The 16,854-nt window shown below is 53.2% G+C and overlaps 1 protein-coding gene and 1 long non-coding RNA gene across 51 annotated transcripts in view; both read right to left on the bottom strand.

Moving 5' to 3' along the window:
* The window catches only part of SCUBE2 (signal peptide, CUB domain and EGF like domain containing 2), a 61,863-nt gene extending 55,956 nt beyond the window's left edge, over positions 1 to 5,907 (bottom strand). For 44 of the 50 annotated variants that reach the window (XR_014814437.1, XR_014814426.1, XR_014814424.1 and 41 more), the window contains exon 1: positions 5,707 to 5,907. Coding sequence is in view for 29 of the 50 variants with exons in the window: in XM_084974737.1 (XP_084830863.1) it covers positions 5,707 to 5,821 (115 nt within the window). In the remaining 21 variants the exon portion in view is untranslated. Of the gene's footprint in view, positions 1 to 4,585; positions 4,709 to 5,706 lie in introns of all 50 variants that reach the window. The other 6 variants (XR_014814423.1, XM_084974736.1, XM_084974740.1 and 3 more) reach the window with 1 other exon arrangement.
* A 6,825-nt stretch (positions 5,908 to 12,732) lies between these two features.
* LOC146399638 (uncharacterized) lies at positions 12,733 to 16,446 on the bottom strand. Its single transcript, XR_014814442.1, has 2 exons — positions 13,673 to 16,446; positions 12,733 to 13,400 (listed from the first exon to the last, which is right to left on the bottom strand). It is a non-coding gene; the product is annotated as an uncharacterized LOC146399638 (long non-coding RNA).
* Between the last annotated feature and the right edge of the window lie 408 nt (positions 16,447 to 16,854).

The following is a 16,854-nucleotide window of genomic DNA, read 5'->3' as shown; positions in this document are numbered from 1 at the left end:
TCAGGTGTCTCCCTGCTGGAGGAAGAGCATGAATAAGCCCAGAGGGAGGTCGGGTGAATCCCGAGGTGCTGCCGCGGAACCGGACCTGCCCGTGGGACCCACTGTTTTTCACGTCCACAGAAGTGGACGGATGTAGGGAATAAACAGTAAGTGTCCATGTGCGGGGTCACGACGCACACATGTATTTCCGAGCTCTGTCTGCTGAGGGGACCTTGCAGTGATGACGTCACAGTGAAAACACCAAGCAGGAGTGCCCACTGCGGCTCAGCAGCTTAAGGACCCAACTTGTCCCTGTGAGGGTGCAGGTTTGATGCCTGGCTTCATTTAGCGGGCTGAGGATCCAGCGTTGCCATAAGCTGAGGTGTAGGTCGCAGACTGGGCTCACATCCAGGACAGCCGCCGCTGTGATGCAGGCCTGCAGCTGCAGCTTGCATTCGACCCCTAGCCCAGGAACTTCCATATGCTGCCGGTGTGGCTGTAAAAAGAAGAAATAAAAAGAGGAAAGAAAGAAAAAGTACCAAGCATCCAAACCCTGGTTTCCACACACCGTTTTCCAAAAAAAGGAAAACCAGGGCTCCTTGGAGAAGTGGCCGATTCCAGGGCTGGGAAGGAAAACACAGGTTGAGGCTGGAGCGTTTTGTGGGACCAGAAAAGCGGACTTTCTCATAAAAGCATGGGGGTGTGTCAACAGGACACAAAAGACAGTGTGAAGGCGCTCCATGGCTAAAACCTAAGCCAAAAATAAATAAATACATAATTACATAAATACCCATGAGTCCTCCCGGCATAAATACATAAACACATAAATCAATGCTTAAACAGGACAGAAAGGACAGATCTTCCTTAGAGAAGAATCCCAATTAATAGACGCATAAGGCACAAGGGAAATACAAAACTCTGAAGAGACACACGTCACGCAGTGATAATTGCTGCAGTCAGGATCCACAGCTGGAGGCCAACGTCAGCGGACAAAGATCTGGGGACAAACAGCGTATCAGCACACAGGCTGAGCGTGTCTGCCCCGAGATACGTGTCTATTGAAAGGGGAAAAACAGTCACTTTGTCGTGGAGAAATCCGGCATACAGCACCGTAGCCAGGTGACTGAGCTTCACAGCACCTGCAGGGGGCCGAGCGGGTGCGACGCACCGCAAAGCCCTCGGTGGCACTTCCGGAGCAGCCGCGCCCAAAGCTTCGCGTTCCTTCCGCGACAAAGACACCCCGAGAAGACGCAGGGCCTCCTCCTCTCGGGTCAGGTCCCACAGCAGCCCCTGAGACACAGACAAAAGAACGCCTCAAAGCGTCACTGCCACGAAAGGTCAGGAAGACTGGTTGGAGGAGACGAAGGTGAAGTGCAACGGGGACTTTGAGCTGGATTCTGAGCGGAAAAAGAACGTTAAGAAAAAACTGGCGGCGTCTGAGGGAGGTCTGCACTTTAGTGGCCCAGACTGCGGCGGTTACCTTCCCGGTCCTGATGCTGCTCTACGGTCATTCGAGGCTCGACCATCAGGGTAAGACGAGTGACAAGCACCTGGGACTTCCGCGCTGTTCCTGCAAGTTCGCTAACGTCCAAAATTTTTTCAAAATCAATAAGTAAAAAGACAAATGCCAAAAGCCGAATCTAGATTCACCTCCATTAAACCTGATGCAGCTCCTTAGACCGAGAAGTGAGAACCACATCGTGAGTACTGACTCGCTGAAACGCCTCCCCAAAGTCCGGGACACAAGCAAAGATCACTTAGAATCAAACAGCATTTACTCAAAGCCGCTCCGGAATCACCCTGTTTTAAAAATACTTATTCAGGAGTTCCTGCCATGGCTCAGCGGAAACAAATCTGACGAGCATCCATGAGGATGCAGGTTCAAGCCCTGGCCTCGCTCAGTGGGTTAAAGGATCCACTGTTGCCATGAGCTGGGGTGTAGGTCACAGACGTGGCTCAGATCTGGCGTTGCTGTGGCTGTGGGGTAGGCCAGCAGCGACAGCCCCGATTCGACCCCTAGCCTGGGAACCTCCACATGCCATAGGGACAGCCCTAAAAAAGCAAAAATAAATAAATAAATAAAATAAAAACACTTATTCAAGGCCCATGCTTTCATTTTCCCAACAAGTTGGCAGAAGAAACTGCAGAGAATAAAACTGTGTTCTCTCTGGGCGAACCAGTTCCCGTCCCCGAACTTAAACGGGGCGGCGATGCTGCTGATAATCGCGGCACGAGGTGCCACGGCTTTGGAGCCACGAAGCTTAGACACCGACAGGCCAGGAAACACACGTGAAGGAGCCATGTCTTTGAATCTCCCTCGCTGAACCCCTGCGAGTCCCACTTTCCTTCCTTCTCCTTCTTCGAAGAACGTTTCCACCTTCGGACCCCTGTCCCGAGAAACCAAACTAAACACCAGCTTTATAAATAAGACAGGTACTCAAAACAGCAAATCCCTCTAAGGTTTTAGTTTAAAGTGACAGCACAAAGAATCCACGCTCCCTGTGGACAGTGACGGCCTGTGGATGAAGGTACAGGAGGGTCCCAGGTGTCCAGTTTACAACACATTTTCGTATTGCTTTGTGTGACTTTTTATACAATAATCCTCTATTATTTTAAAACCAACGCAAATGTATAAAAGCGGCAATGCCAGGCAATCATTAATTATTTTTTATTATTATTTTTTATTTTTATTTTTTTTGTCTTTTTAGGGCCGCACCCACGGCATATGGAAGATCCCAGGCTAGGGGTTGAACTGGAGCTGGAGCTGTCAGTCTACACCCCAGCCACAGCAACGCAGGATCTGAGCCGTGTCTGCAACCTACACCACAGCTCACGGCAACACCATATCCTTAAACCACTCGGGGGGCGAGGGATCGAACCTGCGTCCTCATGGATACTAGTCTGGCTTGTTACCACAGAGCCAGGACAGGAACTCCAATCATTAATTATTTTAAACTAAATAGTAGACTTTTCATTCTAAACTGTTAGCAATTCAATTTCACTTGTGTTAAGTCAAACCCAACAGCTAAGACTAACCAAACTTGCCACCTGTTTTTTTGGGTTTTTTGCCTTTTTGTCTTTTCTAGAGCCACTCCCGTGGCATACAGAGGTTCCCAGACTAGGGGTCTAATCAGAGCTGTCGCCGCCAGTTTACACCACAGCCACAGCAACACGGGATCCGAGCCGCAGCTGCGACCTACACCACAGCTCACGGCAATGCCAGATCCTTAACGCACTGAGCAAGGCCAGGAGTCGAACCCGAAACCTCAGGGTTCCTGGTCGGATTCGTTAACCACTGCGCCACCACGGGAGCTCCTCAACTTGCCACCTGTCATTCAATATTATTCACTAACTATGTACTTTACCCCAAAGAGGCCGTGGCTTGGTGTTCTTCCCCCGAGAGCGTGCAGTGACTGGAGGTGACAAAGGGAACTCTGTTTTCCCCGAGCAGGGTCCCCACCTGTGCGAATCCCAGCACCGAGAGCGGAGCCTTCGACACGGTCAGGGGGCGGCACGGAGGGACTGGCAGAGACACGGCTCTGAGAGAGGGAGCCCTTTGGCCTCGCAAGATGCCGAGCAGACGAACCTGACCGGGAACCTGAGCGGGACACGCCTCCCCGGAGGGGAGAGGAAGCTTTGCTCCTGGTGCACAAAGGAGACTGCAGACACGAGGATTCCTCACCCCACCAAAGGGGGGCCCGGGAGACGGAGGGAATGGGAGACGCGGGGCTGGGGACCGAGCTAGGCTGGGATCTGACCTTCTTTCGCCCGCAGGCCACCTGTGCGAGCGTGCCCACAAAGCCTTTCCCAATCCCTGCGCGCCTCCGTGTCCCCATCGGTCGAATGAGAGATGGGACTGGCTCAGAGCGCCCCGGAGAGCCCTGCCAGCTCCCACATCCACGGGTTCCATGCCCCCGAGCAGCCCCTCCTATGAGAGTCCAGCCTGTGGCCCGTTCTCAACCTCAGAGTTCCTGAGAGGGGGCCGACCCCCAGGGGCCCAGAGCACAAAACGGCCGAGTCCAGACTTGAGGATCTCAGACCTGGAGCCCCAAGGACTGAAAACATCCCTCTGCACACGTCTTTCCAGGGCAAACCTGCAGCTCCAAATGAGGCAGGTTCTTGGCGTCGGTCCAAAGCCTGGCAGGTCACAATGCCAAACTGGAAAAGTCATGGAAAGACAGCCGCCGGAGCCTCACGCGAGAGCAGGCCCTGGCACTCCAGCTCCGGAGTGAAAGTGCCAGCTGCCTCAGGGAGGCGCCAGGCCAGCCTTGCTCTGGTGGCATGGCTCTCCCGACCAACAAGGCTGCTGACCTTCTGCCCCCTAAGCTGAGTGACTCGGGACCAAAAGATACGAACGTGCCTTTCGTTGTTGTTGTTGCTTTTAGAAGCTAGACAAAAGGACAATGCAGAAGCAGATAAAACAGTATGACCAGCCCTCAGGAAGACCCGATGTTCCCTGTCTCTTAAGGATCTGAAATGCGCTGCAGGGAGGGGCTGATGTGCTGGGGGGGGGCAGAGCAGCACTTTCACCAACATGAGCGGCCAGTGCAAGAGCTAAGGAAGCTTCCGCCGCTGGCGCCCCTCTGCTGGTCCCCAAGTCACTTACCCTCACACCGCCTGCCCTCCCCCTGGTAGCCAGGCCCACAGGAGCACTTGTGGGAGGTGGGTGTGTTCTGACACAGGGCATTGGTGTGGCAATCGTCCACCCCCTGGGCATACCCGTCCACATCTGCAAAACAGCACGGCAGCTCCTGGTAGGGTGTCCTAAGCCCTGGGTGGCCTGGCCCTGACCCCTTCCTGGCAACACCAGCTAAACCGCTTGGGAGCTCCTGGGATGAGCCTCCAGGCCCGGTTTCCAGGCACACCCTGCGCCCTCTGCCCAGGGTGCCCTCTGCCTGGGATGCCCTCTACAATGGCCTTCAGGACTCTGCTCAGACCCACCTCACCTAGGAAGCCTGTCATGACCCGGGAGTGTCAGAAGGCGACCCCTAAGATGTGTCACATATCACACCACCACTTTTCCTGCCTGTCTCCTGGGCTAGACGGCGTCCCGGGACCACAGCGCGGATCTGAGTCCCTGCGGCCTAGGCCAGCGCCTGGCACGTGAGCAGGCGGGGCAAGGGCCCGGCGGGGGAGAGTTGGAGCGGGCACAAGCGCTCTGAGAACAGAGCCGCTCTGCCAGCTTCCTCCGGGTTGGGGTCTGAGGCAACCCTCTGGCTCTGGGCTGGCACACACCCCAGACGCGCCGGGCCCCGGGAGAAGCGCTTCCCGGGCTGAGAGCGCTCCGGGGGCTCCTTCAAAACAAAAGCGTTTTGAAAGTATTTTGATTCCAGTTTGGGTGCAGAACGGGGTCTCGGCCTGTCAAACAGCGGCTGTTGCGCAGGGAGAAAACTCCCCGGGGCGGACGCGAGGCCCGCGGGCCACCTCTGGGCCGCGATGCCGGGGGCGCAGCTGCCTGGACCTCGCGCGGGCCGCGGCCGAGCCCTCGGTTCCCCGCCTCCGCCCGCGGCCGCCCGGCCCGCTCCCCGCGCAGACCGCTAGCGCGCCGGGGGCACGGCCATCGGGGCCGGGGCCGAGGCCGGCCGTGTCCCCAGGCCCCGGGCCTCAAGCCCGTGCGGGGGCGCCGCCTCGGCCCGGCCTGCGGGAGAGCCCCGGGCGAGCAGGACACGCGGAACCCTGCCGCCGCCCCCGCCCCGCGCCAGGTGCGCCCCGCGGCGGGACACTCACCCTCCTCCGGCGGCCCGGGGCCGGCCGCCCGCAGCAGCAGCAGCAGCGGCAGCGACAGCAGCAGCGGCAGCAGCGCCCGCGCCGCGCCCCCGCGGCGGCGGCCTGCGCCCCCCATGGCCCGCGCGGCGGCCCGGAGAAGAGGCGGCGGCGGCGCGGAGAGGTGAGGGCGGCCTGCCGGCCCCCCGCCCCCGCCCCCGCTTCGCACGGGCCTCCCCCGCGCCCTCCCGCCCCCGCTCGGCCGAGGGGCGCGGCCGCGGGGCCCGGGCGGGGGCGGGCTCGCCGGGTGCCCCGGGCCCTCGCGCAGGCCCCGCAGCCTGCCGCGCCCCGGGCCCTCGCCCAACCTGTGCGGGGTCCTCCGGCTTGGCCCGGCTCCTCTCGGGAGGACAAACGGCGCTTCTGGCCTGAAGTAGGCGGACACGGGGAGCCCAGCAAGTGTCCTAGAGTCCCCAGATCCCAAAGCCACCTGCAAGGCTTACCTGCCTTTAGTGTGGATGGAATGAGAGCGACCGCAGACTTCAGAGTTGCTTCTCTGCTCCCCTGGCACACCCTGTCTGCCCCTTCCCCATCCTGCCCATCCCAGGCCCCCTTGCACCCCCTGCCCCCCAGTCCTCCCAGGACGGCAGTCCTCTTGTCCTAGCCTGGGGTTCGATGTCTCTTCAGAGCAGCCTAAAAGGCGAAGGGAAAGGAAGCGGGAGGTCGAGGGTGAGGCACCAGGGACAGGAGACCACCCCACTTTGCCTGGGGCACAGGTGGCACAGGTGGCACCAGCTGGACTTGTAAACCTCAGGTCAGCCCAGCTGCAGATACCGGCAGCCACCTGGGTCTGCGAGCAAGGCACCTTTACAAGGAAACACACCTACACAGGGGCACAGGTGACCAGAGCCGCCCCCTCAACCCCCAGCATCAGCCTCTCCCCAGGTAGCAGCAATTCCAAGGTGCGACAATCCACCGTACTCAGGGGTTTGCCTGTGCTTTGAGCTTCTCTGCATTTATTAAATTTTCCCTATGACTAGGTACATCCATACAGGTGTGTGTGTGTGTGTGTATACATTCCTTTGATAATCAGAAAAAAATAAACATCACAAAAAATCCCCACCGAGCTCAGGCACAAAACCTTATCTTCCTGGGGTCCACCGCCCTCCCCGGGCCCCCAGCCCCCTGCCCTCTCTGCTGCTGCCCCGCGGGGCTGGGACTGCCTCTTCGGGTCTTCATTGCTAGCGCCGCTGCTGTCTGCTGGAGAATCTGAGAAAATAAGAACTTTGCTGTGGTTGGTTTGTTTTTGTTTTTGTTTTGACCTCTTCATCCCCAGCGAAGGCAGGCAGGTTTTTTCTTTCCCTCCTCACTCTCGCCCCCTTTTGTTTGGTGCCAAGAGACACTCAGCTATTTCTAGTCCTAAGGGTGGTTTTACACATTTGTAAATCTTCACTAGGTGAACGGTTCTCTCCGTCTTTGTCTTTGTGTCCCTAACAGTGGCCATAAATTACCACCTTCTTTTCTCTCCGCTGCATTAAGCGTCATTGCTTTTGAAATGATCAAAGTTATTTTCCTTTAAAATCCAACCCAAAAGTGCCCACTGTGTGGCACAGACCATTTTGGCTCCAGTCAAAGCATCTAAATACACAAGGCTGCCCAGTCAGCTCTCTAGGCGTCTTCTCCAGCCCCTTGTGCCGGGCAAGAAACCAGACACGCTATTCTTTGCCTTCACTGGTCCCCCGAGCTTATATTTTAGTAAGGATACAAAGTAGTTCTAAGACCCAATGTTTTTTTGCCTAAGAGAGTCAGTTTTTGTTGTGTTTCCTGGAAACGTTTACAGCTGGCACAGATCTCCAAAAATGTTCGGAATCCTATTTTGTTTGCCCTAACTTCCATACAGATGTGCTTTCAGCGGGTCAGCTCCTGGATTCCTGCGCAAACCTTTCTGACGCTTCCAATCAGTCAAGATGGTTAATAACTGGGAATTTCCATGGAGGGCTCCAGGGGAAATCTGTGCTCCAACGTCAGGGACCCGCTGCAGGAGGGGCTTGGCGGGCCCAGGGCCAGCGGCTGTCCGCCCTCTATTGTCCCCCTGAGGTCCCCGCATGGTTCCTGAACCTCCCTCTTCCCGCCCCAGGCTGAGAGGCCATGAACCAGACCGGAGGGGACAGGCAGCCCAGCCTGGCCGTCGCACTGGTGGGGGCCTGGGGCCCCAGGAAGACGGCGGAAGCGGAAACCACGTGCAGCTCAGGAGGACTCTGCGTTCGCTGCCCACCTCTCAGTGCCCCACTTTTTCGACTCTTCAGCAGCCTCTGGAAACTCCCTTTAGAAATGCTCTCTCCCTTGGCTCTTGTTTCCCTGCAGCAGGCAAGCTCCTGGTTGTCCTCCTAGCTCTCAGGAAATGCCTCCTCGGTCCTCTTCTGGGGATGCTCTTTCTACATCCTGGCCCTGATGCTCGCTCATTCCCGCGTTCCCATGAGAGAAATCTCCAGCTCGGATCTCTCCTCTCAGCTTCAGTTCTCTGTATCCAGTTGTCTACTGGATGCCTCCAGCGTGAGCTCCCTCAGATCCAAGATGTTCAAGATGAGAGTTCCCTCTGCGGCACAAAGGGATCAGCAGCATCTCTGCAGCACCAGGATGCGGGTTCCATCCCCCATCCAGCACAGAGGGTTAAGAGGATCTGGTGTTGCTGCAGGATAGGTCACAACTGCTGCTCAGCTCTGATCCCCGGCCCCGGACTCCATATGCTGTGGGGCGGCCAAAAAAGCAAACAAACAAACAGATGTTCAAAGGGCAGTTCACCTTCTCCCTCGAACCCGCCCTTCTCGAGCGCTTCCGCGCTTATATAGAGAGGCCACCAGCATTCTGCAGACACAGCTCAGACACCTGCAGTCATCCCGACTCCACTGGCTCTCTTGGCACCAGAGTCAAACCCTCTCACGATCTCCCTAAACCGCTCTCCTCCTCCAGGCGGGCATCCAGAGCCCAGGGCCCAGCGTCCCTCACCTGGCCTGTTGCTCCTCGTGGGCGCGTCCTCATCCCCCTTTCAGTATCTTCCTCGGGGGCTGCCGGAGGAAGAGGCAAACCTCCTCCCAGCAAGCCCGGCCCCTTCAGGCTCAAGTGCAAACTCCCCTGCTGCAACCACTCTGCTGAACTGCTGGGCAAAATCTACTACAGCAAAACGGACAACCTCCTTCTACGCCTACGAGGAGCTACTTCATATGTTCACCCAAAGACACATGTAACACTGTCCATGACAGCTGTATTCACACTAGCACAGAACTGGAAATAACCCATACCGTCAACTAGACGGTGCAGGGAGTTCCCATCGTGCCTCAGTGGGAATGAATCCAACCAATATTCATGAGGATACAGGTTCGATCCCTGGCCTCGCTTAGTGGGTCTGGGATCCGGCGTTGCCATGAGCTCTGGTGTGGGTCTCGGACTTGGCTCAGATCCCGCATTGCTGTGGCTATGGTGTAGGTGGCTTCAATTCGACCCCTAGCCTGGGAACTTCCGTGTGCTGCAGGTGCAGCCCAGAAAAACACCATTCTCGCTAGTCAAAGGCCTTTGTGACCTGATCCCTTCCTGCCTTGGCAGCTTCTCCCCGCTGACCCCTCGCCCACAGGCCACGCTGATGCTCTCCAGCGACATCAGGCTACTGATACGAAGAGTCGGTGGTGTCCCCTCATCCTCGTTTCCTCTGCTCGTGCCTCTCCCACACCTGAGAGAGGGAGTGAGTCTCAAAATTGGAATAAACAAAGGGCAACGTCCTGATTAATAAATAAATACCACTGTCTGCCCCCCGCACAAGGGAAAAAGCTCTTGACAGCAGTGAGATGTGGGTGGAGGGGCCAGGGTCTGCAGGTCAGCAGGTCCTGAGGGCTAATCGGAAAGGGAAGCCCGTCCACTCTCGCGCACACACCCCGCAGGCGCTCCTCCCCAGACGGCCTTCGCATCTCCTGGAAAACCTTCCTGCCTCTCTGACCTGGAGGCAGTCCCACCTCAGGATTTCTGGGCTCTGGGCCAGTAGCTTCCTTATTATTTGCATTCTTTTTCCAAAATACAGATTTTAGTTTTATTTTTTAACTATATATATCTATATATATATCATAAAAATTACCATTTGAACCATTTTAAAGTGTACAGTTTAATGGCACTTAAAATTTACCATTTTATCATAAAATTTACCATTTTAACCATTTTAAAGTGTACAGTTTAATGGCATTGAGCACATTTACGAGTTTACTGCCCAAGTGTTGGCACTTCCTGTCACAGAGCTCACCCCGGAGCTAATCCTTGTGCAGATGCCGCAGGCAGGGAGGGACACCATGCATCTCAGGAGTGCCCCCCAGTGTCCTCCTTTCTTCTTGCTGCTGCCCCTGCCCCAGCTGCCAGTCTGGATTCTGTATTAGGATATGAGCTATTTGTGTTTGTCTGTTGTTTTTTGCTTCTTGGTCCCCTGCACCAGGGATCAGGTCTGAGCTGCAGCTGTGACCTAGGCCAGGCCAGGACTGAGCCTGCGTCCTGGGGCTTCAGAGACGCCGCTGGTCCCACTGGCCTGCAGAGCTAACCCCTGAACTCGTGTTCTTACTCTCATGGTAGCAAAGCCGTAGATACTGTCCAAAGAAAGGGAGGGAGAAGGACATCATAGAAGGATTTCGTTACAAAGGCAACTTATGAGAAGAAAATCCAAGATTTCTGAACAGCAGAAGAGCCATGGCCATAAAACTGGAAGAGAGAAGAATGCTGGAGGCTGAGAAACAAAGAACGTTGTTAAAGAGCTGCCCCGCCTCATAAACGCAGCAGGACTGGGTGATTTCACCGGAAAAATTCTAACAAACTGTTTTTTGAAAATTAAAGTGTGGTTGATTTACTACGTTATGTTAGTTTCTGGCGTTCGGCGAGGTGACTCGGTTACACACACACACGTTCCCCTTCGGTAACCGTGTGTTTTCCCGTCTGCGAGGCTGTTTCTGTTTTATAAAAAAGTTCATCTGTAGCATCTTGTTAGATCCACACATAAGCGATGTTCCTTGTGAAGACAACTTTTAAAGCATCACTAAAAATCATCCCAAAGAGAACTTGAAGAAGTAGGAATGTAACATATGCTCCTGGATAAGACACACAGCACCATAAAAACGCCAGTTCTCCATAACTTAATTTAAAACTTTAATGTGGTCTGGAGTTCCCATAGTGGCTCAGTGGTTAACAAACCCGACTAGCATCCATAAGAACGTGGGTTCGATCCCTGGCCTCGCTCAGCGGGTTAAGGATCCGGCGTTGGTGTGAGCTGTGGTGTAGGTCGCAGTCGTGGCTTGGATCCCGCGTGGCTATGGCTGTGGTGTAGGCTGGTGGCTACAGCTCCGATTTGACCCCTATCCTGGGAACCTCCATATGCCTTGGGTACAGCCCTAAAAAAAAGACGGGGAAAAAAAAAAAAACCCAAAAAACAACAACAAAAAAAAACTTTAATGTGATCCAAAGTCCCCCCCACAACTAAACTGATTCTCAAATTTACACAAAAAAGAAATGAGCAAGAATAGTGATTTAAAAGTATGAAAAAGGAGTTCCCATTGTGGCTCAGTGGGTTAAGAACCCGACGGTGTCTGTGAGGATGTGGGTTCAATCCCTGGCCTTACTCAGTGGGTTAAGGATCTGGCGTTGCCACGAGCTGCGGCATAGATCACAGATGCTGCCTCGGAGCCGGTGTTGCCATGGCTGTGGTGCAGGCCGGCAGCTGCAGCTCCAGTTCGACTCCGAGCCTGGGGACTCCCACATGCTGCGGGTGCAGCCGTGAAAAGAAAAAAGAAGTGTGACACGAGCAATGGCAGGCGAAGTTGAACGGTACTACTAGATAGGAAAAGATAGTACGAAGCCTTAGTAATCAGAGTGGGGAATGCTGGCTTATACACAGACAGACAGGCTCGTGCAGTAGAATATAATATCCAGAGATAGTTAGAAAGTCACGCAAAATACAATATAATAAAATTGACGTATCAAGCCACGGGGAAAAATACAGACCACAACTAAACGGGAGTGGAGCAGATGGGTAGCTGCTTAAACAAAAATGAAGTTGAATCCACTCCTCATGCCTCACTGAGTTAACTTCAGATGAATAAAAAATTTAGCTTTTTAAAAAACCTCAACAGTTCTAAAGGAAAACTGGGAAAATATCTTTACTCTTGCAGTAAGCATAAGTCTTTCTGTAGCCCCAAATCCGGAAGCCATGAAAGATTCCTAAGTTTAACCATACAAAGAAAGAGCGCTGATGCTTCAGAAACAGTGTAAGTCAAAGAATAAATAAATAATAAATTGTGAAGAATGTTTTCGCATCAGATCACAAAGGAGTCACCTCTTTCACAGGAAAACACCTCCAGCTGTCAGTAAGACCCACCTACCCAACAGAAAATGGGCCAAAGACCCGAGTTAAAAGAAGTATAAATGAATCTTAAGCCCACGAAACCGAAAGGACTGGAGTGGAGGTGGTTTCATTGCTGTAACCACCAGAGTAAAACCTAAAACTGAGTGAGGTCTGGATTCCTATCACTTTTGAAAATCATGGGAATTTCCAATGTGAGATTTTTCCATAGTTTATTTTCAGCCACAGAGTATAAGCACGTTTCTCCTGCTGCCTTAGAATTGTTGACACCGGATTATAGTCAGTTATCACCCTGAACCAGTTTAGGCTAAGCAGGTAACAGGTAACATCTGAATTCTTGTGGCCACATTTTTAACTATTGCCTAAAGCCGGTGGGAAGAGAAGGAGCAGCCCAAACACACACATACACACTTTGGTCGTTATTAAAATCATAGAAGATTGCCACTGTTAGTGATGCTGTAATCCTTTTCAATTAGCTCACAGAGGCCTATTAATAAGATGTGGCTGGTGATTCCTTGCAATCATCCATTTTGCAGTTTTATTGCCGGTAACTAGCTATACCCTTTTATTTATTAATAGCTCAACACAAGTCATTTTGTCAATTATCTCTTATTTCTGAAATATTGTTCATGTCAGTGCAATGAAAAAAAGAAAAGAAAGGAAAACGAAAATAGAACTCCTGTATCTTTTATCAAAACCTGGGCAGGATCTGTCATCAAAGCAGCAGGGACTTGACAATGACGTAAACACGGTCACAGAAAGCACAGCCCTTGCTTCCCTCCTGCTACCGCCACACCAACGGGATGATGAGAGAGATCAGACAATGAACACAGATTATTTTCATCATTTAAAAAAGAGAAGAACTCGTTCATGTAAACGGTGGACGCTGACCGTGAGACAGACCTGATGTTATCTGAGCGTCTCAGGTGAGTCGCGTCACCGGCTCAGAGTCCGTCGTCCCAAACGTCCACTGAGGGTGACCACGCCTGCCCTGCAGTGGTTTTGAGTCGTGGATGGGCTGACGTTTGTGGTGTTCGGAGCACAGGCTCTGGGGGAACGGGCACCCCGTGAAAGAGGCTCTCTCCCCACACACCGGTGGAGGAAGGACCCCTGGAAGCCAAGCCCGGCTGGTGCCCTGTGTCCTGGCGTCCTCTGTTGGGCTCTTCTGCAGCTGTGCCAGCGCACACGCTCTGGCCCCTGCTTGTCGGGAGAATCCTGGCTCTTAATCCACATGCCCAGAAACCGGGACTGGGGGAGACGAACTGGCTCTATGAGATCCCCGAAGGCTGTTCCCCTCATTATGTTTGTGAGGAGGTTTCAGTGCGGGAAACTGGAACGGCTGTGAAAGTATTTAACAGAGAAAACTGAGCACTTCGAAAACGTTTGGAAGAGCTGGAGGGGTGAGCGCTAAGCTGGACCTTCAGCAGCAATTCCCAGACCTAAGCCACCTGGGAAGCCACTGCCTCTGCACACTCTGGGCGCACCCGAGGAACGAATTCCTGCAGGTGAGCTTGAAAGGTCACTTGCTATCTACGTAACCTTGAACGGGTTACTCAAACCCTCGAGAATCAAGATGAAGACGCTGCCGTCACAGCAACTGCTTCTCGGTACCTGGAAATGGCTGTTGGACTTAGCTCCACAGTCTGGATCATGAGCAAACCCACGCGAACGAAGCCAGATACAGTTGGGAAGTGGCCTCCGCCTCCGTCCGCCTTCTCAAATCTTGAGCACGTACATTTCACGGGCAGGATGTAAGTCACATCCAGGGCCCCAGGGAGGCTGGAAGTTCTGTTGCAGCCGGGGTTTTTTGGCTTGTCAGACTATGCGGTGCAGAAAGGCACTGGAAAGACTTGGAAGTCAGTGCTAACGACCAAACAAGCAAATCCATCACAGGGAGGGTTACTGAGTTCCTGGGAAACTGGGAACTCAGTTCCCTGCCTACACCTGTTTGTGCTGCAGCGGCTCCGAGAGAAGGCAGGGCGTAAGCACACCGTGCTCACTGGAAAGTGAAGGCGCCACTCAAGCATCCCTCACCCATTATCTCCTCCTAACGATGCAGAGATGTTCACCCCTCATTTCACTCAGGGATGCACCCCCACCCCCACCCCGAGCACGTGCTTTGGGAAACCGGCCCCATTCCCTCCCCCCACCCCTCACTGGTTTAGAGAAACCAGCACGTTCCAGCCTCTTGGCTGTGGTCCTTGGTACAAAGGCACGTCTCTCCCAAAAGAAGCGGCTTCAATCCCACAGTCCTTCTCCACACAGCATCCGAACGGTGAGAGTAACTTACAACTTTTCTTCTTCAGCTGTCGACGTCTCTGCTGCTGCTTGTTCCTCGCCTACGCCGACATCCATTTCTCCTTTGTTGCCTTGCTCTGCGCCTTCTGTATACAGGCGTAACATGGAGGTTTATTCAGCCTGAGGAAGCAAGCGGATCCTGCCGTCTGCGAGTGTTAACGCCGGTGGGCCTGGAGGGCACTGGACGAAGAGAACTAAACCAGACATGGAGAGAGGAGGACCGCAGGAGCTCACACGCGTGTGTGGCCTGAACACCGAAAACAAAGCGAGTGGAGCGGCAGTTGCCAAGGGCAGCGACGAGGGGGGAGGGGGGGGGATGATGGTCAGAGGCCAGAGTCAGGGTTTCGCAGGATGCGTAAGGCCGGACATCGACGTGCAGCAGGACGCCTACAGTTAATTCTACGACATGCCGGAAATTTGCTTTTAAAAGTAGCTCTCAGGTGTTCTCACCACACACACCTCAAAAACTTATGCCTAACAGAATAAAGGCAAACCACAGAACGGAAGAAATTACTGCAATATATACTACCAACTAATAGTCATATCCAGAATATACCAAGAACTAGTACAAGTCAATAGGAAAAAGATAGATAAATAAATACAAAAATGAGCAAGAAACTTAAATGGCTATTTAATACCAAAGGATATCCAAGTAGCAGATAACTTAAGAAGTACCATCAGTCACCATGGAAATGCAACGGAAGACCACAGTGAGAAACCACTGCACTCCTGCCAGAAGGGCTTACAAATAAAAAGATGGAGCAGGGAGGTGGCGTCCAGGACGCAGCGCAAAGAGCGCACTCGCGCCCCCTGCTGTTAGGAGTGAAAATTGGTGCCACTGCTGTGGAAAAGAGCTGGATATACGCTGCCTGCCAGCAGCTCCTCGCCCGCGGGTTTATTTCCAGCAGAAACGTTCGCACATTTTCAGCAAAATACTCCAAAGGAATGTCCTTAGTACCGTCACTCCTAACAGCCAAATACTGGGACTAGTCCAAACGACCGCCACCAGCAGAACAGATAAATAACTTCACACTCAACGGCAGAGTCATACTACTCAGAAGTTGAAATGAACTTCAGCTACTTTTTCTAAAAGCATTAATTTCACAAGGTTAATTTTGAACAAAAAACACCATACACCAAAAAGGACAACGGTATGATTCCATTTGGTTTTAGCTAAAGAACCTAGGCCAGTGGTTCTCAGCAGCAGCACCTGATAACTTCTTAAGAAAATTCCAATACAGACCTACTGAATCAGAAACTCTGAAGTGAGCGCCAGCAATCTGTTTTAACAAATCTTCCGAAGTTCCCGTTGTGGCTCAGCAATAGCCGTGAGGATTCGGGTTTGGTCCCTGGCCTCGCTCAGTGGGTTAAGGATCCGGCGTTGCCGCGGTGCTGTAGGCCACAGAAGCGGCTCGGATCCTGCGCTGCTGTGGCTGTGGCGGAGGCTGGCAGCTGCAGCTCCGATTCAATCCCTAGCCTGGGACCCTCCGTGTGCTGCGGGTGTGGCCCTAAAAAGGTGAAAAAACCCACCCCAAATCTTGCAGGTGAGGCTGATGTACACTAAAGCTTGAAAACAGTGGAAGTGAACTGTGGCGTCAGCAGTCCTGGGTGACTGTCGCTGGGAGAAGAGGGAGTGGTGACCAGCGGGGCAGGAGGGGAGCAGCAGGAAACAGCAGCGCGCTATCCCCTGGCCGGGGGGGAGTCATGCAAGAGTTTTCCGTTTCTGGAGAGCCACTGAGCTAAATGCACACTTGTGAGCTGTGCCCTTTGCTGTTTACCTGTCGGGTTTCATTTTAAAAACCTACTAGAAAAGAGCTAGATTACAAAACTGAGGAAATTGTCCAAAAATAAAAACAAAAAGACGGAAAAACAGGTAAGGGGTAAAACAAGGTACAGGACACACAGTGGCTCAGTAAGAGACATTCGGGAAAAGAAAACAGAAAAAGAAGGAGATGGAGACACCCACGGAATGACTGAGGAAAAAGCTTCCCGGGACGCGTCCCATGAACTTCCAAACGACTCGAAAGAGCCCCCACGTGCCTACAACGGATGAAAGAAAATATATATACACACATAGGCCATTTGTCATCAAAAACAAAAGAGATCCCACAAGCTTCCAGGAGGGAAAACAGGTCTCGAGAACAGGTCAGACTCCGGAGAGGCTTGGGACCTCCCAGTACCAACGCGGGAAGCTAGGAGGCCTGAAGCAGCGCATTTCAAATCGAGAGAAAGGGCAGCTCCAATTAGATCCCTAGCCTGGGAACTTCCATATGCTGCGGGCGCGGCCCTACAAAGCAAAAAATAAAAAATAAAATAACGTAAAATTGAAAGTATTTCCAAGCTATTCGTCTGTGCTATTCCAAACTAGGAATCTGAGGACAGAGTAACACTCCCATGTGTAAGATCTCAAAAAGTGTACAGTCCACAACCGTACTTTCTGTGGCTGTCACTGGCAGAAGTGCAACAAGGACCACGCGAGGAAAGACGCAGGCGTG

This window comes from Sus scrofa, chromosome 9, assembly GCF_054392235.1.
Source record: "Sus scrofa isolate SSC_HxYL_T2T_F1_AM1 chromosome 9, Sscrofa_HxYL_maternal_Yorkshire_Landrace_v2.0, whole genome shotgun sequence".
NCBI lineage: Eukaryota > Metazoa > Chordata > Mammalia > Artiodactyla > Suidae > Sus > Sus scrofa.
Note: the sequence above shows the minus strand (reverse complement) of the source record. Positions and strands in the feature narration are given on the sequence as shown.